This window comes from Tachyglossus aculeatus, chromosome 21, assembly GCF_015852505.1.
Source record: "Tachyglossus aculeatus isolate mTacAcu1 chromosome 21, mTacAcu1.pri, whole genome shotgun sequence".
In the NCBI taxonomy this organism is placed as follows: domain Eukaryota; kingdom Metazoa; phylum Chordata; class Mammalia; order Monotremata; family Tachyglossidae; genus Tachyglossus; species Tachyglossus aculeatus.
The window spans coordinates 11,008,567-11,032,653 of NC_052086.1; the positions used below are offsets into that span (position 1 = coordinate 11,008,567).

The following is a 24,087-nucleotide window of genomic DNA, read 5'->3' on the forward strand; positions in this document are numbered from 1 at the left end:
CAATAGTGTGTATTTGGTTTAGTTAAAATAGAAGCCAGAGCTTAGCTTCTGGGTAATGAATCACCTAATTGGTTAGGTTGTTTGTTTCTGTCCAGAAGATGGTAAACCATTTTCAGAGTTGGACAGGTTTTTTTCCCCCCAAAGCATTTGAAAATAATTGGATAAAAGAGAAAATAACAATATATTTTCAGAGGTTTGAAAGAATGTTTACCCTTATTTTTTGAGAATTTGATTTAAAAGCTCTTCTGAATTGATTTGACTATTTCATTTGGTTGCAACTGGATTTTGGGGAATTAAGATTTATTTTAAAAAATACAGAATCACTGCTTTATAATGGAAAAAGTTCTTTTCGAGCCATTAGGCAGTCCTTCTGTGACCAAAATTCTTCTTCTAGTGTTAGGCTGCCAGTTTTTTCCTTCAACAGAAGGCTTTAAATGATAAGATCCGAAGTCATAACTTCTGGGGGAATTCTATGAGAACCTGAACTAATTTCTGATGGTTCTTCACCTTGAAAAACAATTTCACTTGAGAACGGCATGGATAATGCAGGGTGTTTATAGAGAGTGTCTTTGAAATCACTAAGACCTTTGAAGAGGTTGACGTTTCTCAGCAAAGGGCAGCATTTTAAGAGAAAAATATTTTCTAGAAAAAGTGGTTTCGAGGATCACATCAAAAGCAAACCATTGGGAACGGGAACAGCAGTACAAGAATTTTTACATTTTGTCCAAATTGCTGGTAGAAGTAGCATGGCCTGGTGGCTAGAGCCTGGGCGCCAGAAGGACCTGGGTTCTAATTCTACCTTCGTCACTTGCCTGCTGTGTGACCTTGGCCAAACTACTTCACTTCTCCGTGCCTCAGTTGCCTCATCTGTCGAATGGGGATTAACAGCGAGCCCCATGTGGAACAGGGACTGCGTCCAATCTGATCACCTTGCATCTACCCCAGCACTTGGAGCAGTTCTTGGCACGTAGTAAGTGCTGAACAAATACCGTCTTTTTTTTTAAAAAAAAGAAAACTTGGTTAGTCTGTGTTACAGTCAAATTCCATAATCAATCAGTCACTCCTACTTATTGAACCTAACTTATTTCTATTAATATTTGCCTCCCCTTCTAGACTGTAAGTTCCTTTTGGGCAGGGATGTGTCTACCCACCCTGTTATATTGTGCTCTCTCAGCCCTCAGTACAGTGCTCTGCATACAGTAAGCGCTCAATAAATACCTTTGATTGATTGAGCACTTTACAATGTGAAGAACAAACAGCAGACAGGTGGAGGAGCTAGGGTCAGAACCCTAGGCCTCTGACTCCCGGGCCTGTGCTCTATCCGTCTTTAAATGTGTGTTAGGAAACTTCTTGGTGGCACAGTGTTGCAATTTAACCACTATTTCCTCATAGCCTGCAACCAAGCCACAAGATTGGAGTGTGTGGTTTTTTTGGTTTTCTGGCAGCTTGGGGACAAGTACTTGACAGTCAATAGAATCGAAAAGCTACTATAGCAGTAGTAGTTGTGGTGGTCATAAGAGTAGAAGTAGTAGTAGTATGTAGTAAGTGAGGTAGTATTTCTTGAGCGACCACTGTGGGGGGAGGAGAGAAGGCTAAGGGATGTCTTCGGAAGGGATGGGGGCCCGTACTGTCAAGTCATCACCGAGTTCCTGCCTCAAACCTCCCTCTCCATTAGGGAAGCAGCATGGCGTAGTGGATAGAGCATGGGCCTTAGAGTCAGAGGGTCATGGGTTCTAATTCCGGCTCTTCCCCTTGTTTGCTTGCCGGGCCTTGGGCAAGTCACTTCACTTCTCTGTACCTCAGTGACCTCATCTGTAAAGTGGGGATTAAGTCTGTGAGCCCCACGCGGGACAGGAACTGCATCCAACCCGATTTACTCATATCCGCCCCACCGCTCAGTACAGTGCGTAGCACGTAATAGACACTTAACAAATACCACAATTATTATAACTGTTATTCTCATTGTAATTTTTAATACATCATTTAAAGATGTGCACATAAGTGCTGTGGGATTGAGGGTGGGGCAAATATCAAATGCTCAGAGGTCACAGACCCAAGCACATGGACGCTGCAGAAGGGAGAGGAAGCTGGGAAGCGAGGGCCTCCTCGGGGAAGGCCCCTTGGATGAGATGTGCTCTTAGTAAGGTTTTGAAGGCGGGGAGGGCCTTAGTCTGTAATAACTGGAAGGGGAGGGAGTTTCAGGCTGTGCTCCTTCCGAACACCATGCTGCCCTTCCCCGACACCGTGAAGACACGGCAAACCTTTCCCATTTCGACGGGTAACCCCCCGTGGGACCCGATTTAACTACAGACCCATAGGCCTTTGCTGAGATGATGATCAGCTCGTTGTGGGCAGGGAATGTGTCTTTATTCTTGTATTGTACTCTCCAAGGGCTTAGTACAGTGCTCTGCACACAGTAAGCGCTCAGTGAAAACCATAGGTGGATTGATTGACCTACCCCAGCACTTGGGACATAATAATCACTTAACAAAACCAGCTGTTATTATTGTTATTATTATTATTCGGTTCTGAAGTTCCCATTCTAAAAACAGCATCATTTGACAGCATGCTGCTGCAGTCGAAAGAATTCAGTGATTTTTAGACTCGTCGACAGCAGAATCTTTCCGCTCATTTCAGATTTTTCTCAGCCTGCTTTCATAAATAATTTAATTTGCCTCCAGACTGTCAGTGAAATGTTCGCTCACTTCTGGGTAAATGACTTTTCCTGCCCGTCAAAAACGCGGGGTTATAACTTCAAGATAGGTGGGAGAAGTCGTATTAAAATCAATCTTCAAAATCTACAGGAAGTGCCCACACCAAAGCGTTCTGCTCGAGGTACGTATTCAGAGGGCCGTCGAACCGCGGGCCTTGGCCAGAGCTAGTGGCTAGCAGAAAAAGTTGAGAGAGCTTTTTAAACAGACTCATTTTGAATGTTTCAGCAAGTCTTGCCATTCAAGTTAAATAACTGAACATAAAGGAAAGTCACCAAGCTGTAGAATTTGGGTTTCAAGGTATTTCTTTTTGTGAGTTTGTTCAGTTTCTCGCCACCTTGCCCAGATTTTTCCAGATTTTTCTAAACCCCAGAAAATGATCGTTAGAAGTTTTAAATTTTTCCCTTGGTTTACATTCTAGGAGTAATGCCCCACTGTTTCGGTGGCAGTTGAAGTTGAAATTGAAGTTTGTTTTAGGTTATATGTAGAGGAAGAGTCCCTTTGAGTCCCTGGGTGTCCCTTTGACACCCAGATCTACATCTCTGCCCCTGCTTTCTTCCCCTCTCTCCAGGCCTGAATCTCCTCCTGCCTTCAGGACATCTCCATCTGGTTGTCTGCCCGCCACCTAAAACTCAGTATGTCCAAGGCTGAACTCCTTGTCTTCCCTCCCAAACCCTGCCCTTTCCCTGACTTTCCCATCTCTGTTGACGGCACTACCATCCTTCCCGTCTCACAAGCCCGCAACCTTGGTGTCATCCTGGACTCGGCTCTCTCATTCACCCCTCACATCCAAGCCGTCACTAAAACCTGCCGGTCTCAGCTTCGCAACATTGCCAAGACTGATAGGACAGGGATGGTATCCAGCCTGATTAACGTGGATTTACCCTCTAGACCAAACTCACTGTGGGCAGGAAATGCGTCTGTCAACTCTCTTATTTTGTACTTTCCCAAGTGCTCTGCACATTAGTGAGTGCTCAGTAAACACGCCTGATTGCCCCAGCACTTAGAACAGATGGGGCTTTGGGAAAACTTATTTTGTTTTTCTGTCTGTCTCCCCCTTATAGACTGTGAGCCCGTTGTTGGGTAGGGACTGTCTCTATATGTGGCCGAATTGTACTTCCCAAGCGCTTAGTACAGTGCTCTGCACACAGTAAGCGCTCAGTAATGCTTGGCACATAGCGCTTAATAAATGCCATCATCAATAAATACGATTGAATTGAATGAAAGAATGCTTTACACATACTAAGTGCTTAACAAATACTGTAATAGTAGTAATTATGGTATTTGTTTAAGCGCGTACTATGTGCCAAGCATTATTCTAAGGACTGGGGTAGATAGAAGCTAATCAGGTTGTTCCATGAGGGGCTCACAGTCTTAATCACCATTTTACAGATGAAGGTAACTGAGGCCCAGAAAATGAAGAGAGTTGCCCAAGGTCACACAGCAGACAAGTGGTGGTGTCAGGATTAGAACCCACGACCTTCCGACTTGCAGGCCCGTGCTCTGTCCTCTAGGCCTCCGCCCTGGGCTTCTTGGTAGACGCAGGATGCAGCCTGGGGATGCCCCAAGGCAGCAGGGACTCTATTCATGGGGCTCCGGGTTAGAGACGACGCCTGGAGCACAAGGCTGAGGAGGGCAAGAGTAACAGTCTTAGCTACCCTCTCCTTATGGGCCTCTTGGTTCTGGAAAATTTCATCATCCCTATTTACTTCTTGGAAGGGTTATCTTATCAACTGCTGGGTAGTTCATAGGGTTGAAACCAGGTGTGGATGTCTGACCTGAAGCAATCCACATTTTTGTTCTGCCTTACGGATGGGAACCCTACCATAAACCAGGATTTAAGCTACTTCATTACTGGTTGGCATTCCTTAACAGGCAGTGGTCAGCATGAAGGGAAAGGGAAGCAGCGTGGCTCAGTGGAAAGAGCCCGGGCTTTGGAGTCAGAGGTCATGGGTTTGAATCTCGGCTCTGCCACTTGTCAGCTGTGTGACTTTGGGCAAGTCACTTCACTTCTCTGTGCCTGTTACCTCATCTGTAAAATGGGGATGGAGACTGTGAGCCCCACGTGGGACAACCTGATTACCTTAGATCTGCCTCAGCGCTTAGAACAGTGCTTTGCACATAGTAAGCGCTTAATGAATGCCACTATTATTGAGAAGCAGCCTGGCTCAGTGGAAAGAGCACGGGCTTTGGAGTCAGAGGTCATGGGTTCAAATCCCAGGTCCACCAACTGTCAGCTGTGTGACTTTCGGCAACTTCTCTGTGCCTCAGTTACCTCATCTGTAAAATGGGGATTAAAACTGTGAGCCCCCCGTGGGACAACCTGATCACCTTGTAACCTCCCCAGGGAAAGAGGTAAGGCGGGGGGGGGGGGGGGGGAATGGAGAGGAGGAGAGGAAAAAGGGGGCTCAGTCTAGGAAGGCCTCCTGGAGGAGGTGAGCTCTCAGTAGGGCTTTGAAGGGAGGATGAGAACTAGCTTGGCGGATGTGGGGAGGGAGGGCATTCCAGGCCAGGGGAAGGATGTGGGCTGGGGGTCGGCGGCAGGACGGGTAAGAAGGAGGCCCAGTGAGGAGATTAATGGCGGCAGAGAAGCGGAGGGTGCAGACTGGGCTGGAGAAGGAGAGAAGGGAGGTGAGGTAGGAGGGGGCAAGGGGATGGAGAGCTTTGAAGCCAATAATGAGGAGTTTTTGCTTTATTTCCTAGGTTAACAGGCAACCATTGGAGATTTTTGAGGAGGGGAGTGACCCCCAGAACATTTCTGTCCAAAGATAATCCAGGCAGCAGAGTGAAGTATAGACTGAAGCGGGGAGAGACAGGAGGATTGGGTGCACACAAGATCATCAGGTGGGACATAGTCCCTGCCCCACACAGGGTCACAGTCTAAGGGGAAGGGAGAACAGGCAATGAATTCCTATTTTACAGATGAAGAAACTGAGTCAAGGAAAAGGTCAGTGCCGAAGGTCACGCAGCAGACAAGTGGCAGAGCCGAAATTAAAACCCAAGTCCTCCATCTCCCAGGCTCGGACTCTTTACGCTAGGCCACGCCGCTTCCCTTTTGAGCGTTTGCTGTAGGCAGAATGTGCTAACGAGCCCTTGGGAGTACACCGTAAAATAGAGTTGCTAGACAAGATCCCTGCCCCTGAGGAGCTGACAGACCAGTGGAGAAGCTTAGGAACCAGTGAGGACTCTATTACAGGTATTCGGTATTCTTACAGATTCTCTGAGGTATTATGGTGTCAATGAACAAATGTAAGTGACCATTGGGCTTAAAATGAGAATTTCAGAACCCTTCTCGGGGAGGTGGTGTCGAGGGAGAGAGCGTAAGAGAGATAGAGAAAGAGTGAGAGAGTTGAGATGGGGAGGAGAAAAGGAGGATGGTCTAGTGGAAAGAGGACCCTGGGCCTGGGTGTCAGAGTTCCTGTGTTCTAATCCCGTCTCGGTCACTTGTATGCTGTGTGACCCTGGGCAAGTCACTTCACTTCTTTGGGTCTCAGTTCCCTCATCTGTAAAATGGGGATTCAGTCCCCTTTCTTCCTTCTACTTAGACTGTGAGCCCCACGTAGGACCCGATTAACATCTATCCCAACACTTAGTACGGTGTTGGGCACATAGTACAAGCGAACTTTCTGGTCCCAATCAATCAATAAATAGTATTGATTGGGCGCTTACTGTGTACAGAACACTGTACTAAACACTGAGTACGGTGTGGTAAGCAGACTTGATCCCTGCCCTGAAGGGGCTTACAATCTAGTTGTCTTGTCCTCTCCCAAGTGTTCAGTCAAGTGCTCCGCACACAGTAAGCGCTCAATAAATACAATTGAATGAGTCTAGCTGGTGAGACGGATGTTACAATAAATTCCAGGTAGGGGGAAGCAAAAGAACATAAGGATGCGTACATATGCCAAGCCTCGCCAAATCCTGCATAAGATGTCAGAGTGCTTTAGAAGCACCATTTTTCAGGGCCCCCTGTCCGCCCTGTTCCCCTGCCCCAGGGTCAGACCTGGGACTTAATAGTCTCCCGCAACTGGAATGGTTCACTCTGCGCTGTTGAGTGATGTTGTCAATGATAGTTGAAAATGGGTGTTAACCTCAAAGCTAGATGCTGCTTAGAATGCCAGTGCCAGCAGCCGCACAGTTGTCTTAGAGCAATCAGAACTTGTGAAGACCGTTCTATCTCAACTACCCAGTTCAAGTTTACTCTAGCCTTTTAAAAAAACATTCAGCCCACATCTTCTCCATACCTCAAGAATCTCCAGTGGTTGCCCACCCACCTCCGTATCAAATGGAAACTCCTTTCTGTCCAATCAGCTCACCCCTCCAATCTACACACTATCTCACTAATCTACAACCCAAACTGCACACTTCGCTCCTCCAGTGCCAACCAACTCACTGTGCCTCTATCTTGTCTATCTCACCGCCTACCCCTCGCCCACATTCTGCTTCTGGCCAGGAACTCCCTCTCTTTATGCGGCAGACAGTCACTCTCTCAGCCTTCAGAGCCTTATTTTAAAATCCCATCACTCCTAAAAGGCCTTCCCTGACTATGCCTTCATTTTCCCTCCTCCCTGTCTCCCTTCTGCATCCCCCTTTCACTTGGCTCCGTACCATTTATTCATCCCCCGCCTCAGCCCCATAAACCTTATGTCCACGTCTATAATACATTTATATACATTAGTCTGTCTCCGAGCTCTAGACTGTAAACTGCTTGTGGACAGGGAACGTATCCACCGGCTCTGTTGTACTGGACTCTCCCGAGCGCTTAGTCTGGTAAATACCATCGACTTATTCCAAGGTTCTCTGACAAAGGGCACCAAACTTTTCCGAAGAAAGCGAGAATTCCCGCAACACCCAAGGTCCAACAGCTTGTCAGGTCAGCACCTGACTTTCTCTTGAGAAATCAGTCCTCTTAATCAGTAACTTTAATGACCTCAATCACTTGTTCTGGAAGAGTCATCTCTTCCTTAGCCCACCGTGGTCTCACGTACTCCTGCTTGCAAAATAGCCATCAAGTGATGGCACCGGAGGGGTTTGATCACAGGACTCTGGCATCCTTGTGCTTCTTCGGTCATGTGAACGTTTCTCGTGCCATAGTCCAGGATTTCATGACCAGGGAGGCATCCTAAGGGCCGACAAGCGTCCTCCTCCCGCCGGACCCTGGCGCTCCGGCCTAGCATCGGAACTCAGCTGCAGTCGATCGATTCATTCATTCAGTCGTATTTATCGGACGCTTACTGTGTGCAGAACACTGTACTGAGTGTTTGGGAAAGTGCAATGCAATAATAAACAGACATATTTCCTGCCCACAACGAGCTTCTGTCTAGAGGGCGAGACAGACATTAATAGAAATAAATAAATTACATCAGTCAAACTAGCATTCACACAGTGGTATTTATTGAGGTCGCTCCGGCCATCGACGGGGCCTGCATAGAAAATGCTTTGACAAGGAGTTCATAATGTCTGGCTTTTTGTTGTTGTTCTTATCAATGGTTTTTGTTAAGGGCTTACTATGTGCCAGGCACTGTACTAAATGCTGGAGTAGATACAAGATTAGCAGGTGAGAGACAGTCCCTGTCCGACATTGGGCTCACAGTTGTAATCCCCATTTTTGCAGTGGGAATGGAGGCCCAGAAAAGTGAAGTGACTTGCACAAGGTCACACAGCAGACAAGTGATGGAGCTGGGATGAGAACCCAGGTCCTCTGATTCCCAGACCCGGGCTCATTCCCCTAGGCCACACTGCTTCTCGTAATTCTTAGTCTAGCTCGTTGTGGGCAGAGACTGTGTCGACCAACTCTGTTTTTTGGACTCTCCCAGGTTTTTAGTACAGTATTCTTCACAGAGTAAGTTCTCAATAAATACCATTAATGGATTATGTGTAATGAATGTTCCATAAGTACCATTACTACTAGAATGATTCCATCGACTGATTCCAAGTTTCTCTGAAACAGGGCACCAAGCTTCTACTAGAGAACCTGTATTTTTTAAAGCTATAATTCCTGTGAATTGGGCCTTTCATTCAGCACCACAAAAAGTAGGTCATCTCCACCCAACTGACGCAATCTATGTTATAGATGGAAACACAAATAGAGTAGAGGTGCTGAGAAGTATGTGACTTTTTTTTAATGGTATTTAAGCGCTTACTATGTGTCAGGCACTGTTCTAAGCACTGGGGAAGTTACAAGATAATCAGATTGGACACGATCCGTGTCCCACACTGGGGCTCAGTCTTTAACCCCATTTTCCAGATGAGGGAACTGAGGCCCAGAGAAGCGAAGTGACTTGCCCAAAGTCACACAGCGGACAACTGACAGAGCCGGGCTGAGAACCGAGATCCTGTGACTCTCAGACCCGAGGCCCCATCCACTAGGCTACACTGCTTCTCTACGCCGCTCACCGCTAAAGCTGGAGTGAACCTGGTCATGAATCCAGTCCTGTCCTGAACCACTTTCAAATTGGTAAAATTCCTGGAAAATATGAAAGCCGAGACGCTCCGTTCATTTTCCCCTCCTGGGCTCATTGTTTTCCTGGACATGGAAAAGGTTTTTATGGGGCTTCCTCCAGAAAGGAACATTTTTTTGAGGTTATGCGTTTTTGACTGCATTGGGGAAGTGCGTTCAGTAGCGTTGTATTTCCAGCAGGCAGATTTTCTAGCTCTGGAGAGGACTGCGGACACTGCAGTCGTCCGGGACTCATAGGAGGTGTTTTTTGAATTCTCAGAGTCAAATCTAGGCTCCAAATGCTGTTGGCGACGTAGGTAATTTGCCACACTCCTCAGAGGTCCTCAGAACTTTTATAGGCTCTCTGAAGCCTAATTAAACAGCGCTTAAATCTAACGTCAGGTGGCTTCGAGTCTCCATTTTAAACAGAACAGTTCCGAAGTCCACTCTCTCCCTTAAAAGTTGAGCGTGCAGAAAGGAAATGATTCCTGCAGTTTAAATTTCAGCTGGAGGGGTAACGGTTTGGCCAGTACTGCCAAGGGCACCACTTCCAACTTGGGCGGAGGGAAGCCGGGCGTTTTCACGCCTGCAGTTGTGGCCGCCCCCTCTGACTGGTCACCCCAATGTAGTCGCTTCATTTTCCTGCCTCCTGAGGCCAGGCCCGTGGACCGATCAGCTCCCTGACATTGTCCCAAGGCTGTTCAGTTGTGGGGGGTTGGCTTTAGTGGGGGAGGGAAGGGAAGCCGGGCAAGGGGAGAGCCTCCTCCATTTTCTACCCAGGCCGTCCAAAACCAAGGAGGAGATTGAACCTCTCGCGTCCACCTGCCCCTTCAGTGTCTGCGGAAACCCAGTGGTGCATCTCAGGTGGGCAGGGAATGTCTGTTTATTGTTGTATTGTACTCTCCCGAGCGCTTAGTACACTGCTGTACACACAGTAAGCGCTCAATAAATCCGATTGAGTGAATGAATTTGGTCCCTTGCCATTCAGTTGAGCATTCCCCAGACCACTACCAGTCAAAGGCAAGAGATTTTTCCAGCAGCAGGAAGGGTGCTAGGAGAAGCAGTGTAGCCTAATGTAAAGAGCCCAAGGCTGGGAGTCAGAGGTTCTGGGTTCTAATCCCGGCTCCGCACTTGCCTGCTGGATCACCATGGGTGAGTCACTTCACTTCTCTGTGCCTCAGAAAATGGAGACTGAATACTGGTTCTTCTTCTTACTTTGACTGAATCCTTTGGGGGTCAGGGATTATTATTATTATATACAACAAATAAATATTATAATATAATTATTAATAATTATAGTAATGGTATTCGTTAAGCACTTGTTAAGTGCCAGGCACTGTCTAAACGCTGAGGGGGGTACAAGCAAATCGATTTGGACACAGTCCCTGTCCCATGTGAGGCTCACAGTTTCAATCTTCATTTTCCAGATGAGGTAACTGAGGCCCAGAGAAGTGAAGCGACTTGCCCAAGGTCACACAGCAGACAAGTGGCGGAGCCGGGATTCGAACCCATGACTTCCTGACTCCCAGGGCCGGTCTCTGTTGGCCTCACCATGTTGCTCCTCTGCCCGATTGCATCCGACCTAACTTGCATCCATCTCAAGGCTTTGAGCAGTGTGTGTTTTGTACTAAGTGTTTAATAAATACCATAATTATATAATTATTCTTGTTATAATTATTAGGAGGGGGCAGTCCTCTGATGCCCCATTGCTCAAGGTGAGACTTTTTAAGGCAGCGACTGCCGAGCCACCCCAGGACCTCGCCATTTGCAAAGTTGCAGGGGGCAGGGAAGCAGCCTGGCAGTGGAAAGGGCCTTGCAACAACAACAACAATAAAAATAATAATAGTAATGATTTGGAATTTAGTAATAATAATAATAATAATGGCATTTATTAAGCTCCAACTATTTGCCAAGCACTGGATAATCAAGCTGGACTTGGTCTCTCCCACATAATAATAATAACTGTTGTATTTGTTAAGCGCTTACTGTGTGCCAGGCACTGTACTAAGCATTCATTCATTCATTCAATCATATTTATTGAGCGCTTACTGTGTGCAGAGCACTGTACTAAGCACTTGGGAAGTACAAGTTGGCAACATGTACAGACGGTCCCTACCCAACAGTGGGCTCACAGTCTAGAAGGGGGAGACAGAGAACAAAACAAAACATATTAACAAAATAAAATGAATAGAATAAATATGTACAGATAAAATAAACAGAGTAATAAAATAAGCACTGGGGTGGGTTCAGGCAAATCGTGTTGGACACAGTTCCTGCCCCACATGGGGTTCCCAGGCTTAATTCCCATCTCTCAGAGGAGGGAACTGAGGCACAGAGAAGTTCATTCATTCAGTCGGTATTTATTGAGCGCTTACTTTGTGCAGAGCACCATACTAAGCGCTTGGAAAGTGCAATTTGGCAACCAAGGGAGACAATCCCTACCCAGCGGGCTCACAGTCTAGAAGGGGGGAGACAGACAACAAAACAAAGTGAGTGGACAGGCATCAGTCGCATCAATGTAATAGAATTATATATATATATATATACATATATATATATACACAAATCATTAATAAAATAAGTGGAATAATAAATATGCACATATTCTGTGGGACAGGACCAGGGGTAGAGCAGAGGGTGGGAGTAGGGGCGATGGGGAGGGAAGTGACTTGCCCAAGGTCACACAGCAGATAAGTGGTGGGGTAGGATTTGAACTCACAACCTTCTGACTCCCAGGGCAGGACTCTCGCCACCTCACCATGGTGGTTATCATGGGTCTCACATTCTGAGGGGGAGGGAGAACGGCATGGCCTAGTCTAGGAGTCAGAGGACCTGTATTCTCATGTCCCATCACCTGTCTGCTGTGTGACCTTGGGCAAGTCACTACACTTCTCTGGCCTCAGTTCCCTCACCTGTTAAAATGGGGATTAAAACTGAGAGCTCCATGTGGGACGGGGACTCTGTCCAGCCAGATTATATCATATCTATCCCAGCGCTTAGTTAAGTGTCTGGCACATAGGAAACCCTTAGCAAAACAGCACAATGTTTCCCAAAAGCGGCAGGATTTGTCAGGATAAGGAGAGGGAAGAGTCGAGGCTTCCGGCCTGGGAGGACGGAGGGGTTGGTGGCTGAATGGCTTTGGGAGGGAAGATGGGACTCTCCCTCCCATAGCCGAGACTAGTAGAGTACTGGAAACTTTCCAGGTGTGAACCTGAGCGGGGGAATAAATAAAAATAATCAATTCTGGGATAGTATGTTCTTCCTAACTGAGGTGTGAAACTCTCTCTGGGCAGGGCAGTGAGATGGATTTCCCCAGTGTAGACATATATATTAATGTCTGTCTCCCCCTCTAGACTGTAGGCTCGTTACGGGCAGGGAGCGTGTCTGCTGATTCTGTCGGATTGTACTCTCCCTAGCGCTTCGTACAGTGCTCAGCACGCAGGAAGCCCTCAATACGATTGATTGATGAAGGCAGCCAGGCACACACAAATGTCCCATGGCAGAACCTGGAACTCTGCTGTTTGGCACCCTGGACCACACTATGTAATTAAGGATTCGCCTTTCAGCCTTTCAAAAAGAAAGGGCCAGTCAAGAGGCAGTCAGGCTTTGATTGTTTTGCATGCCCCTCCCCGGGCGGTTTTCTGCAGGCAGTAGTTGGCCCTTTGAAGTCGAAACACCGAGCTATTTTTGTGAGGTGTTAGAGAGCCCACCTCACATCCTGTTTGCCTCCGAGGACCTAGAAGCTAGAAGCGATGAAAAATCCTCCTTCTTCAGACTGCACCTAAAGTGTGCCCACAGGGGCCGTGGTCACCCCAGAGGCGAGCACGGCCTGCTCCCGATAGGCTGGCCGGGTTTTTGTTTTAATAAAATGGTGTTTTAAGTTCTTACTGTGTGCTGCCAGAAGCGCTGGGGTAGATACCAGATAATCAGGGTGGACACAGTCTCCGTTCCACAAGGAGCTTACAGTCTAGAGAGGGAGATGGACACTAAAAGTAACTATGGATATGGACATCAGAGCTGTGTGTGTGAATATTAAGTGTCTGGGGCTAGATCCAAGGATGTAGGTGACACGGAAGGGAGAAGGATGGGGGGGATGAGGGCTTAGTCAGGGAAGGCCTCTTGGAGGGGAATAAGGCTTCGAAGGTGGGGAGAGTGATCATCTGTCGGTCTGAAGAGGGAGGAAAGGAGGATGTGGGCTAGGGGTTGGTGGCGAGATAGACGACGAGATCGCGGTTCCGGGAGCAGTTGCCATTAGAAGAGCGAAATGAGTGGGCTGGGTTGTACAAAATTAGCGAGGTAAGGTAGGAGGGGGCGAACTGATTGAGCGTTTTGAAGCCGATAGTAAGGAATTTCTGTTGTGGAGGTGGATAGGCAACTGCTGGAGGCTCTTGAGTGGGGCAACGTGGACTGAACTTTTTCTAGAAAAACCTTCTGGGCAGCAGAGTAAAGTGTGGACCGGAGTGGGGAGAGACAGGAGACAGGGAGGTCTTTCAAGATGCTGATGCAGTGATTAAGGTGGGATAGGGTAAGGGCTTTGATCAGCCTAGAAATCGGAATGGAGAGAAAAGGGTGGATTTTAACTGTGTTGTGAAGGTAGAGCAATAATTATTATGGTATTTGTTAAACGCGTGTCATACGCCAAACACTGTACTAAGCGCTGGGGTAGATGCAAGATTATCAAGCCCCACGTGGGACTCAGTAGACTCTACTCCGTGTGAATAATAATGATGGTATTTGTTAAGCGCTTACTATGTGCCAAGCACTGTTCTAAGTGGTGGGGTAGACACAAGGTGATCAGGTTGTCCCACGGGGGGCTCACATCTTAATCCCCATTTTACAGAGGAGGTAACTAAGGCACGGAGAAGGTAAGTACTGGCCCAAATTTACACAGCTGACAAGTGGCAGAGTCAGGATTAGAACCCACGACATCTGACTCCCAAGCCCGGGTTCTTGCCACTAAGCCACGCTGCTCCTCATTTGTGATGTTGGATAAGGTGGTTTCTGCCAAGTGGAGGTGGAAACCAGATTGGAAGGGCTCAAGGAGGGAAGTGGAGAAGAGGAAGCGGAGGCACTGGATGTAGACAACTCTCTCAGAGAGTTTGGCAAGGAATGGGAGATGGGGCCATATCCAGAGGGAGCCGTGGGGTCGAGGGAGGGTTATTTTAGGATGCAACGTGGAACTTGCTTGGAGTGTCACAGGTGGGATAGTTCTAGGTTTCCACACCCTGTCCTGCCTGGGAAAGTGATCCGGAAAACACTCAGCCTTGTACATTTTGTCTCAAGGCCCTGTCTTTTGAATGCATAATTTGAGATTTCTCCACCCCAAATAAACCGCGTCAGACCCCGTTGCTCTTACTATCCAGTTTTTATAGATTCCATTTGATCTGCACTTTGTGAAATAATTCGGGTGACCCCCAAGTGAAATAATATAAAAACCACAACAGATTTGAGGTGGGTGGCCATATTTTGGTTTTTAAAGAATGTAAGCTTTCATTACCATAATATAGGGAAAAAAGTATCTGGGGATCTGGGGAAGGAAGAAGACCACTGAAATAGCTCATCGTGGGCAGGGAACGTGTCTCCCAACTCTTTTATTGTACTCTCCCGGGCCGTTAGTACAGTGCTCTGCACATAGTAAGCACCCATTGAATATGATTAATTGATTGAAATCTTTTTCATTAATAAATGAATTGCAGGCTTTCGGCTCAAGCTGGCAGTAGATGCAAACCATCAAGGCACTTCTGATGATGAAATGCAATTTAGAAAGCCTTGTGATGGTTCTTTACAATGAAATAATCACTGATTTTTATTGACGTTATTATTAAATTATTGCTAGTTATTAAAAATCAGTCCAGTTGAGAAGCACAGTTGATTTGTGGTTGTTTTAAGGTGCTTTATATATTGATGTTCTTATGTTCTTTGTTAAGTACTGACTAGGTGTCCAGCACTGTGGTAAGCACTGGGACAGATGCAAAGTTAAGGAGGTTAGACACAGTCCCTGCCCCACATGGGGCTCACAGTCTAAGCGGGAGGGAGAACAGGCATTCAGCACGTGGGATATGGGACTGTGTCCAACCTGGTGGGCTTGTATCTACCCCAGCACTTACTACTGGGGTAGATGAGTTCTGTTTTGGACCTGTGAAAGTAGAGATACCCTGAAGGCAGGAGGAAATGTGAGACTGTAGAGAAGGAGAGAGATCAGGGCTGGAGATGTAGATGTGGAAATCATCCGCATTGAGATGGACGTTGAAGCCATGGCAGAGTGTGAATTCTCCAAGGGAGTGTGTGTAGATGGAGACCAGAAGGGGCCCCAGAACTAAGCCTTGAGGGCCCCCCCTTAAAAAGGGTGGGAGACAGAGGAGTAGCGTGCCAAAGAGATTGAAAATGGTTATTATTGATTGCACAAAGTAGTCCAAAGTTACCTGTTGTAATAGCAATAGTAGTATTTATTAAATGCCTACTGGGGGCGAAACACAGTACTAATCACTGAGAAAAAATACAAAAGAGAGAGAATTAACCTCCATCCCTGGTCCTCCAGGGTTCATGTGTTCTTATCGTAGCTCTGCCACTTGGCTGCTGTATGACCTTGGGCAACTCACTTCACGTCTCTGGGCCTCAATTTCCTCGTCCTTACAGAAAGGGGGATTTTACATCTGTTTGCCCTCCCTTTTGGACCGTGTGGGACAGGGACTGTGTCCGAGCTGATCATCCCGTCCCGCCCCAGACTTCCTGTAGTGCTTGGCCCGTAATAAGTACTTAAAAAATACCACAGTGACTATTATTAGTCTGTGGGTGTGGTGAATCCTGGAAAGATAAATGACGAATCCAAGGTCCCGGCACATTATGTACACAAAAAGGCAGTGTTTAATGTTTGCTTTGCCTGGCACCATTTCCGCTATTGTCTCTCATCCTTATAAAGCTTCTGTGAAGCCATTTAGGAAACGGCTCTCCGTTCTCGACAATATGCAGCAAGTCACTGGTGGTTTTGTAGGATGCAGCATTGTAAATATACCTAGTATATAGTTTATATACTTTGTATATATTTACAAAGTTTTAGGCAATATATGTTTTATATTGGGAAGCGGGATAGCCTAGGGGACACAGCCCGGGCTTGGGAGTCAGAGGACCTGGGTTCTAATCCTGGCTCTGCCCTTTGCCTGCTTTGTGACCCTGGGCAAGTCACTTCACTCCTCTGTGCCTCAGTGCCCTCATCAGTCAAACGGGGATTGAGACTGTGAGCCCCGTGTGGGACAGGGACTGTGTCCTACCCGTTTGGCTTGTGTCGTTCCCAGTGCTGAGTACAGTGCCTGGGACTTAGTAAGCGCTTAACGAACACCGTTAAAAAAAAAAAGAGCCAGACACCACAGGGCAGAGAGAGCCGAAAGATCTTTCCACCGAAGGGCTGCAGAAAGATCCTTCCACCGGGCTTTTCACCACTTGCGGTGCCTTGCAGCCGGCTGGCTGGTGGACACTTCTCCAGTCCAGTGGGCCTGTGGCATTTCTTCACACTCCACGTTCTCTCCAGGGACTCCTGCTGTTTGCCAGCTCCCCTGGAGGCCGGGGCTCTGCCCTACTCATGGCGGGCACTGGGGAGAGAGGTGCCACCCTGCAGATCGCCCGACAGCAAAGAGGAGCCTTCCGCCTGGCTGCTGCTTCTGTTTCCCGCCCTCGGTGGCTTCCGCCCTCTGTCATCTCTCCCCCTCACCTCCGTCGCCACGCTTCCGCCTGTCCCTGTCACCACGTCTCCCTGCATCACCTCTCCTCCCTCCCCGATACCTCCCTCCCTGTCACCTCACTTTCCCACGTGGCCGCCTTCCCCGGCACCTCCCGCCCTGTCATCTCCCACTCTGTCACATCACCTTCTCCTGTAGCCTCCCACGTCATGTCTCCCGCCCTGTCGCCTCCTGCCCTGTTACCCCGCCTTCCCCCGTCGCCTCCCAATCCGGTTGCCTCCCACCCTGTCACTTTGCCTCCCCACAGAATGGAAAGAGGGCTTGGGAGTCAGAGGATGTGGGTTCTAATCCTGGCTCTGCCACTTGTCTGCTGTGTGACCTTGGGCAAGCCACGTAACTTCTCGGGGCCTCAGTAACCTCATCTGTCAAATGGGGATGAAGACTGTGAGTCTCATGTGGGATAACCTGATTACCTTGTATCTGCCCCAGTGCTTAGAACAGTGCTTGGCACGTAACAAGCGCTTAACAAATAGCATAATTATTAATTATTATTATTTCCTTCCCTGCCACTGCCCGCCTGGGTACCTCCTGCCCCGTTACCTCTTGCCCAGTCACCTCCCACCCGAGGTCACCCAAGGTCACCTTGCCTCCCCACATCACCTCCTTCCCTGTTGCTTCCTGCCATTACCTCACCTTCCCACATCTCCTCTCTCCATCAACCTCCTGTTCCATCATCTCACCTCCCCACATCACTTCCCTCCTTCACCTCCTGCCGTCACCTCACCTCCCCGCATCGTCTTCTCCTGTTGCCTCCCGCCCCGTCGCCTCCTGCCCCCTTCTGCCCTGTCACCTTCCTCCATCTCACCTTCCACCCTCCCTCCTCCCCCGATCACACCCCATCCATCATCTCCCATGCCTCACTTCCCCGTCCCCTTTCCCCATCCCGCCTCTCCCCCTCTTATTTCTCCCTCCCGTTAATTCCACCCTAGGTTTTCCCCCAAACCTCCATTCCCCACCACTTACCTCCCCCTTCTTCTCCAAATTCTGTCAATTTTCACCCTCACACTTAAAGCAGGGTCATTCAGATGCCCCACCCGTAAGTGGGCTGCAGCCTGATCCTCTTCTCTCTCCAGAGTTTGGTGAAAAGCAGCCGAAGCCTGGAATGCCAGCCTTTGTGCTGCTGGGCCACTAGACGAATTGGTTTCTCTGGCGGGGCAGGAATCTCCCGCCAACTCCCTGGAGCTTTACGTGGTTTGGGGGATTTTCTTTTTCATAAGATGCCCTTTTAAGATCATTACAATGGAGGGGCGATTACAGTGAGATACAGCATGGCCTAGTGGGCAGCACACGAGCCTCGGAGTCAAAAGGACCTGGGTTTTAATCCCTGCTTTGCCACTTGTTTGCTGTGTGACCTCGGGCAAGTTACTTCACTTCTCTGGGCCCCAGTTCCCTCATCTGATTCAAAACCTGTTCTCCCTCCTGCTTAGACTGTGAGTCCCATGTGGTACAGGAACTGTGTTCAACTCGATTAGCTTGGATCTATCCCAGTGCTTAGTTCGGGGCCTGGCACACAGTAAGTGCTTAACAAATAATTTTTTTAAAAAAGGAGGGCATCCTTCTGGAGTTCAGAGGCTAGCCTGCTGAATTCACCTGTGAGGACCCAATGAGAACAGTGGAGGCAAGGCCGGGCCAAAGCCGAGCAGGAAAGAGCACTCACTTTAGAACAGGTGTTCTGACTCCCAGGCACAGGCTGTTTCTACTAGGCAACCAATTTTTTCAGGGTCCCCCACCGACCCCCGCGCTATTTTGACTGCCTCTTGCCCCAGGTTCCACTGGCCAGCATGTCGATGCACTGTTGAGTCCCGGAGTTTTCCCTTTGGCCAATGAATTCTCACTAGGTGGCCCTCCTCTGTCGCCTCGTCGGGAAGTTTGGACCAGGCTCTAATTCCGATTTTGTATTTGCAGGTAAAGGACTTGACGAAATACCTGGACCCCAGCGGGCTCGGCATCATCAGTTTCGCAGACTTCTACCGAGGGATCACAGCCATCAAAAACGGAGGTCAGTTGGCCGACGGTTAAACCGACCAATCCCCGATCCCTCCAAGCCTCTCCCCTTGCTCCCGTCCAAGCCTCTCCAAACTTTGGGATGCAGCCTGGCATAACGGAAAGGGCATGGGATTGGGAGGCAAGACACCCGGATTCTAATCAATCAATCGGAGGTATTTATTGAGTGCTTACTGTGTGCAGAGCTCTGTGCTAAGTACTTGGGAGAGTACTATACAACAGAGTATTTGAAGGGGGAGGGAGTCCCAGGCCGGAGAGAGGATGTGAGAATGGGGTCGGTGGGGAGATAAACAAGATCGAGAGCAAGTTAGTGCCAGAGGAGCGAGATCAGTGGGGTGAGGTGGAAGGGGGCAAGACGATTGAGTGCTTTAAAGCCGATGGTGGGGAGTTTCTGTTTGATGGGGGGTTGGATGGGCAACCCCTGGAAGTTCTTGAGGAGTGGGAAGAAGCAGACTGAAAGTCTTTTAGAAAGACGATCTGGGCAATGATCCAGACAGCAGAGTGACATATGGACAGGAGTGGAGAGAGACAGGAGGCAAGGAGGTCAGCGAAGAGGCTGATGTAGTAATTAAGGCGGGATAGGGTAAGTTGTTGGGTCAGCGTGGTAGCAGTTTGGATGGAGAGGAAGGGGCAGACTTTGGCAGTGTTGTGAAGATAGAGTTGACAGGATTTGGTGACAGATCGAACTGGGTTGAACGTGAGAGAGGAGAGAGATAAATAGAGGGTAATGCCAAGGTTACGGGCTTACGAGATATCGTCTGCGGTGACAGGAACGTTGGGAGGAGGTGGGTCGGGTTTAGGTGGAAAGATGAGGAGGTCTGTTTTGACCATGTAAAGATTGTGGTGTCAGGGGGACATCCAAGTAGAGATGTTCTGAAGGCAGGAGGAAATGTGAAGCTGTAGAGAAGGACAGAGATTAGGGTTGGAGATGTAGATTTGGGAATCATCCACATAGAGATGATAGTTGAAGCCATGGGAGCAGATAAGTTCCCCATGGGAATGGGTGTAGATGGAGAATTAGAAGGGGTCCCAGAAATGAACAGTTAGGAGGTGGGAGGCAGAAGAGGAGCCTGCGAAAGAGACTGAGGATGAGTGTCCAGAGAGACAGGAGGAGAACAGGAGAGGACAGTGCTGGTGAGGCCTGGCTCTGCAACTTGTCTGCTGTGTGCCCTTGGGCAAGTCACTTAACTTCTCTTTGCCGCAGTTCTTTCATCTGTAAAATGGGGATCAAGACTGTCAGCCCCATGTGGCACACAGACTCTGCCCAACCTTATTATGTCGTACATACTCCAGTGCTTAGAACAGTGCCGGGCACATCCTAAGTCCTTAATAAATGCCATTAAAAAAAGCCAAAGTCAGGTAACATTTCCAGGAGGAGGGGTTGGATTCCAGGGTTGAAGGCACCCGAGTGGTCGAGGAGGATTAGGATGAAGTAGAGGGCATGGATTTAGCAAGAAGGAGATAAATGGTGACCTTTGAGAGGGCAGTTGTGATGGAGTGAAGTGGAGGGGCTCAAGCGGAGAATTGGAGGAGAGGAAGTGGAGACGGCGGGTATAGACAACTCGCTCGAGGAGTTTGGAGAGGAACGGTGGGAGGGAGATGGGATGGTAACATGAGGGGGCCATGGGGTCAAGGAACTTTGTTTTACATAGGGGAGACACGAGAATGGTTGAAAGCAGTGGAGAAAAAAACATTGGAGAGCGAGGGAGGGGCCAGATGTTTTAATAGAATAGGAAGGGATGGGGTCAGAGGCGCAGGTGGCGAGGGTGGATTTTGAGGGGAGGTGTGAGATCTCCTACTCCCATGTTGCCCTCCGTGCCCCATTGGGAACAAAACCGGCCAAGAGAAGAGAAGGCCAGTGAGCCTGCCGAAACCCTCGCCCAGTCATCAGTTCTTCAGTGCGGGTCTTAGTGGTAATTGTATTTATCAACCACTTCCCATGTGTGGGGCACTGTAACAAGTGCTGGGAAAGAATCCAGTCAGTCAATCTATGTATTTATTGATCAATCTATTGTATCTGTTAAGCTCTTACTGGGTGCAGAGCCCTGTTCTAAGAGCTTGGGAAAGTACAGCGTAACAGTTGGTGGATGCATTTCCTGTCCACAAGGAACTGGCAATCTGAAGGGGGAGACAGACGTTAATAGAAATAAATAAATTACGGATGTGGACATAAGTGCTTGTGAGACTGAGTGTGGGCCAAATATCAAATACCCATAGGTCACAGATCCAAATGCATAGATGAAGCACAGTGGTGGTGGTATTTTTTAAGTTCTTAGTATGTGCCAAGCAGCGTTCTAAACGCTGGGGTAGATACAGGGTAATAAGGTTGTCCCCCTTGGACAACTCTAACCCCCATTTTACAGATGAAGTAACTGAGGCACCGAGAAGTGAAGTGACTTCCCCAAAGCCACACAGCTGACAAGTGGCGGAGCTGGGGTTAGAACCCCCAACCTCTAACTCCCAAGCCCGGGCTCTTTCCGCAAAGCCACACTGCTTCTCAAAGGAGAAGGAGTTGGGGAAAAGAGAGCTTAGTCGGGGACGGCCTCTTGGAGGAGATGTGACCTTAGTAAGGCTTTGAAGGTGGGGGAGAGTGGTGGTGGTCTGGCACATATGGAGAGGGAGGGAGTGGGAAAAGGGTCATGGGAATTAGACACGGTCCCTGCCCCTTAGGGGCTCCCATTCTGAGATTATAAGCTGGAGGCGGGGACTAATGACTGACCCCTCAGGAGTCATTAGTCATAATGATGGTATTTGTTAAGCACTTAGTATGTGCCAAGTGCTGTTCTAAGCGCTGGGGTAGATACAGGGTAATCGGGTCATCCCATATGGGGCTCACAGTTTTAATCCCCATTTTACAAATGAAACAAGAAAACACCAGACCATCATAAGAGGCGAAGACTGTTATGTAAAATAGACCTGCAGTCTCAGGCGGAGGCTAATTGGTTGTTCCTGCTGGGTGATTCCACATCTGTGTGCTGCAGTTTCCTCTCCCCTGTTGCAGGCCAAACAGACAGATCAGCTTCCATCTACACCATAAACTCCTCCCTCCAGGCTGTAAATCCTTGTGGCCAGGGGGTTGTGTCTTCTATTTCTATTATCTTGTTCTCCCCGTAGCAGTTTTACAGGGCTTTTCCCATAGTAAGCCCTTAACCTAGTAGAGCCTGGGTCTAGGACTCAGAGGGCCTGGGTTCTAATCCCGTTGCTACCGCTTATCTTTTTTTTTTATGGTATTTGTTAAGCGCTTGCTATATGCCAGGGTCTGTTCTAAGTCCTGGGGTAGATACGAGGTAATCAGCTTGTCCCACATGGGGCTCACAGTCTTAATCCCCATTTTACAGATGAGGGAACTGAGGCACAGAGAAGTGAAGTGACTTGCCTAAGGTCACACAGCAGACAAGTGTTGGAGCGGGATTAGAACCCATGACTCCCGTGCCCATGCTCTATCCCCCAGGCCGTGCTGCTTCTCCTGCTGCCACCTGCCCTGTGACCTTGGGCAAGTCACTTGTAACAGTGCCTAGCATATAGTAAGTGCGTAATAAATACTATAAAAAAAACCCCACTAACTCTTCAGCCCCAAACATAAGGTCTCTGCACTGACAACAGTGGACTTAAGAATCATTGTTTTGTCGTCTTCATCGTCATCATCGTCAGTGATCTTTATTGTGTTCTTAGTGTGTGCAGAACACTGTACTAAGCGCTCGGGAGAAGATGGTAAAACAGAGTTGGTAGACATGATCCCTGCCCACGGTGAGCTCACACTCAATCAATCAATCAATCAATCGTATTTATTGAGCGCTTACTATGTGCAGAGCACTGTACTAAGTGCTTGGGAAGTACAAATTGGCAACATATAGAGACAGTCCCTACCCAACAATGGGCTCACAGTCTAAAAGGGGGAGACAGAGAACACAACCAAACATACTAACAAAATAAAATAAATAGGATAGATATGTACAAGTAAAATAAATAAATAAATAAATAGAGTAATAAATATGTACAAATATATATACATATATACAGGTGCTGTGGGGAAGGGAAGGAAATAAGATGGGGGGATGGAGAGGGAGACGAGGGGGAGAGGAAGGAAGGGGCTCAGTCTGGGAAGGCCTCCTGGAGGAGGTGAGCTCTCAGCAGGGCCTTGAAGGGAGGAAGAGAGCTAGCTTGGCGGATGGGCAGAGGGAGGGCATTCCAGGCCCGGGGGATGACGTGGGCCGGGGGTCGATGGCGGGACAGGCGATGGAGGGACACTCTAGAGCGGAAGACAGGCATTAATGTAAATAAAAAATGTGTAAGATATAATTTTTAGATATGGACATCTAAGGGCTGTGGGGCTGAGCATGGGGCAAATATCAAGTGCCCAAAGTTCACAGATCCAAGTGCAAAGACAACGGAGAAGGGAGAGGGAGCTGGGGAAAAGAGGACTTAGGGAAGGCCTCTTGAGGAGTCGTGACCATAATAAGACTTTGACGGCGGTGGTCCGACGTGTATAGAGAGGGAGGTTGTTGGAAAAGGGTCAGTCGTGAGATAGATGAGATCGGGGCCCAATGAGTAAGCTGATGTTAAAGGAGCAAAACGCGTTGGCTAGGCCAGAGTAGGAAATCAGCGAGGTCAGGCAGGACGGGGAGATCTGATCGACTGCTTTAAAGCCAGTGGTGAAAAGCCTCTGTTTGATGAAGAGGTGCATGGGCAACTGCCGGAGGTTCTTGAGGCAAGGAGAGATGTGAACGTTGAGTGGGTTTGGTTTTTTTTTGGAAAACGATCTGGGCAGCAGAGCGAGGTATTCTTAGAAAAAACCCAAAAAATCAGCAGGTGGAGCGCCAGAGGAAACATATGCTTCGCTGCGGGTCAGCCGCCATCCCCCAGCGTCCCTTCCGTCGCAGTCGCTTTCAGCCGTAGCCGCCCGACCTGACGCGCCAGCGATTCAGGGGGGACCTGACACCGAGCCAAAGAAGATTTTCCACCTGATGACCACCGGGCCAAGGCCGCTGGGAAAAGAAATTAGAGCAGAAGCAGCCAGGGATCTTGCAGTTAGCCACGATGACAAGCCCGGCGGAGGGGTCTGCTGGGGTCATAATTCTAGTCAATCGACGGTATTTATTGATCGCTTTGTGCGTGTGCAGGGCACCGTACTAAGCGCCTGGGAGAGGACACTACAACAGAGTTTGCTGCTGTGTTGCCTGCCAACGATGAGCTTACAGTCTGG

General features: G+C 48.5%; 1 protein-coding gene across 5 annotated transcripts in view; it reads left to right on the top strand.

The window, feature by feature from the left end:
- LOC119942875 (calpain-15-like) overlaps positions 1 to 24,087 on the top strand; it is a 161,583-nt gene that overhangs the window by 12,296 nt on the left and 125,200 nt on the right. For 4 of the 5 annotated variants that reach the window (XM_038763897.1, XM_038763898.1, XM_038763899.1 and 1 more), the window contains exon 2: positions 18,786 to 18,879. In XM_038763897.1, coding sequence (XP_038619825.1) covers positions 18,786 to 18,879 — 94 coding nt within the window. Of the gene's footprint in view, positions 1 to 18,785; positions 18,880 to 18,949; positions 19,040 to 24,087 lie in introns of those variants that run through there. The other variant, XM_038763902.1, reaches the window with a different exon arrangement.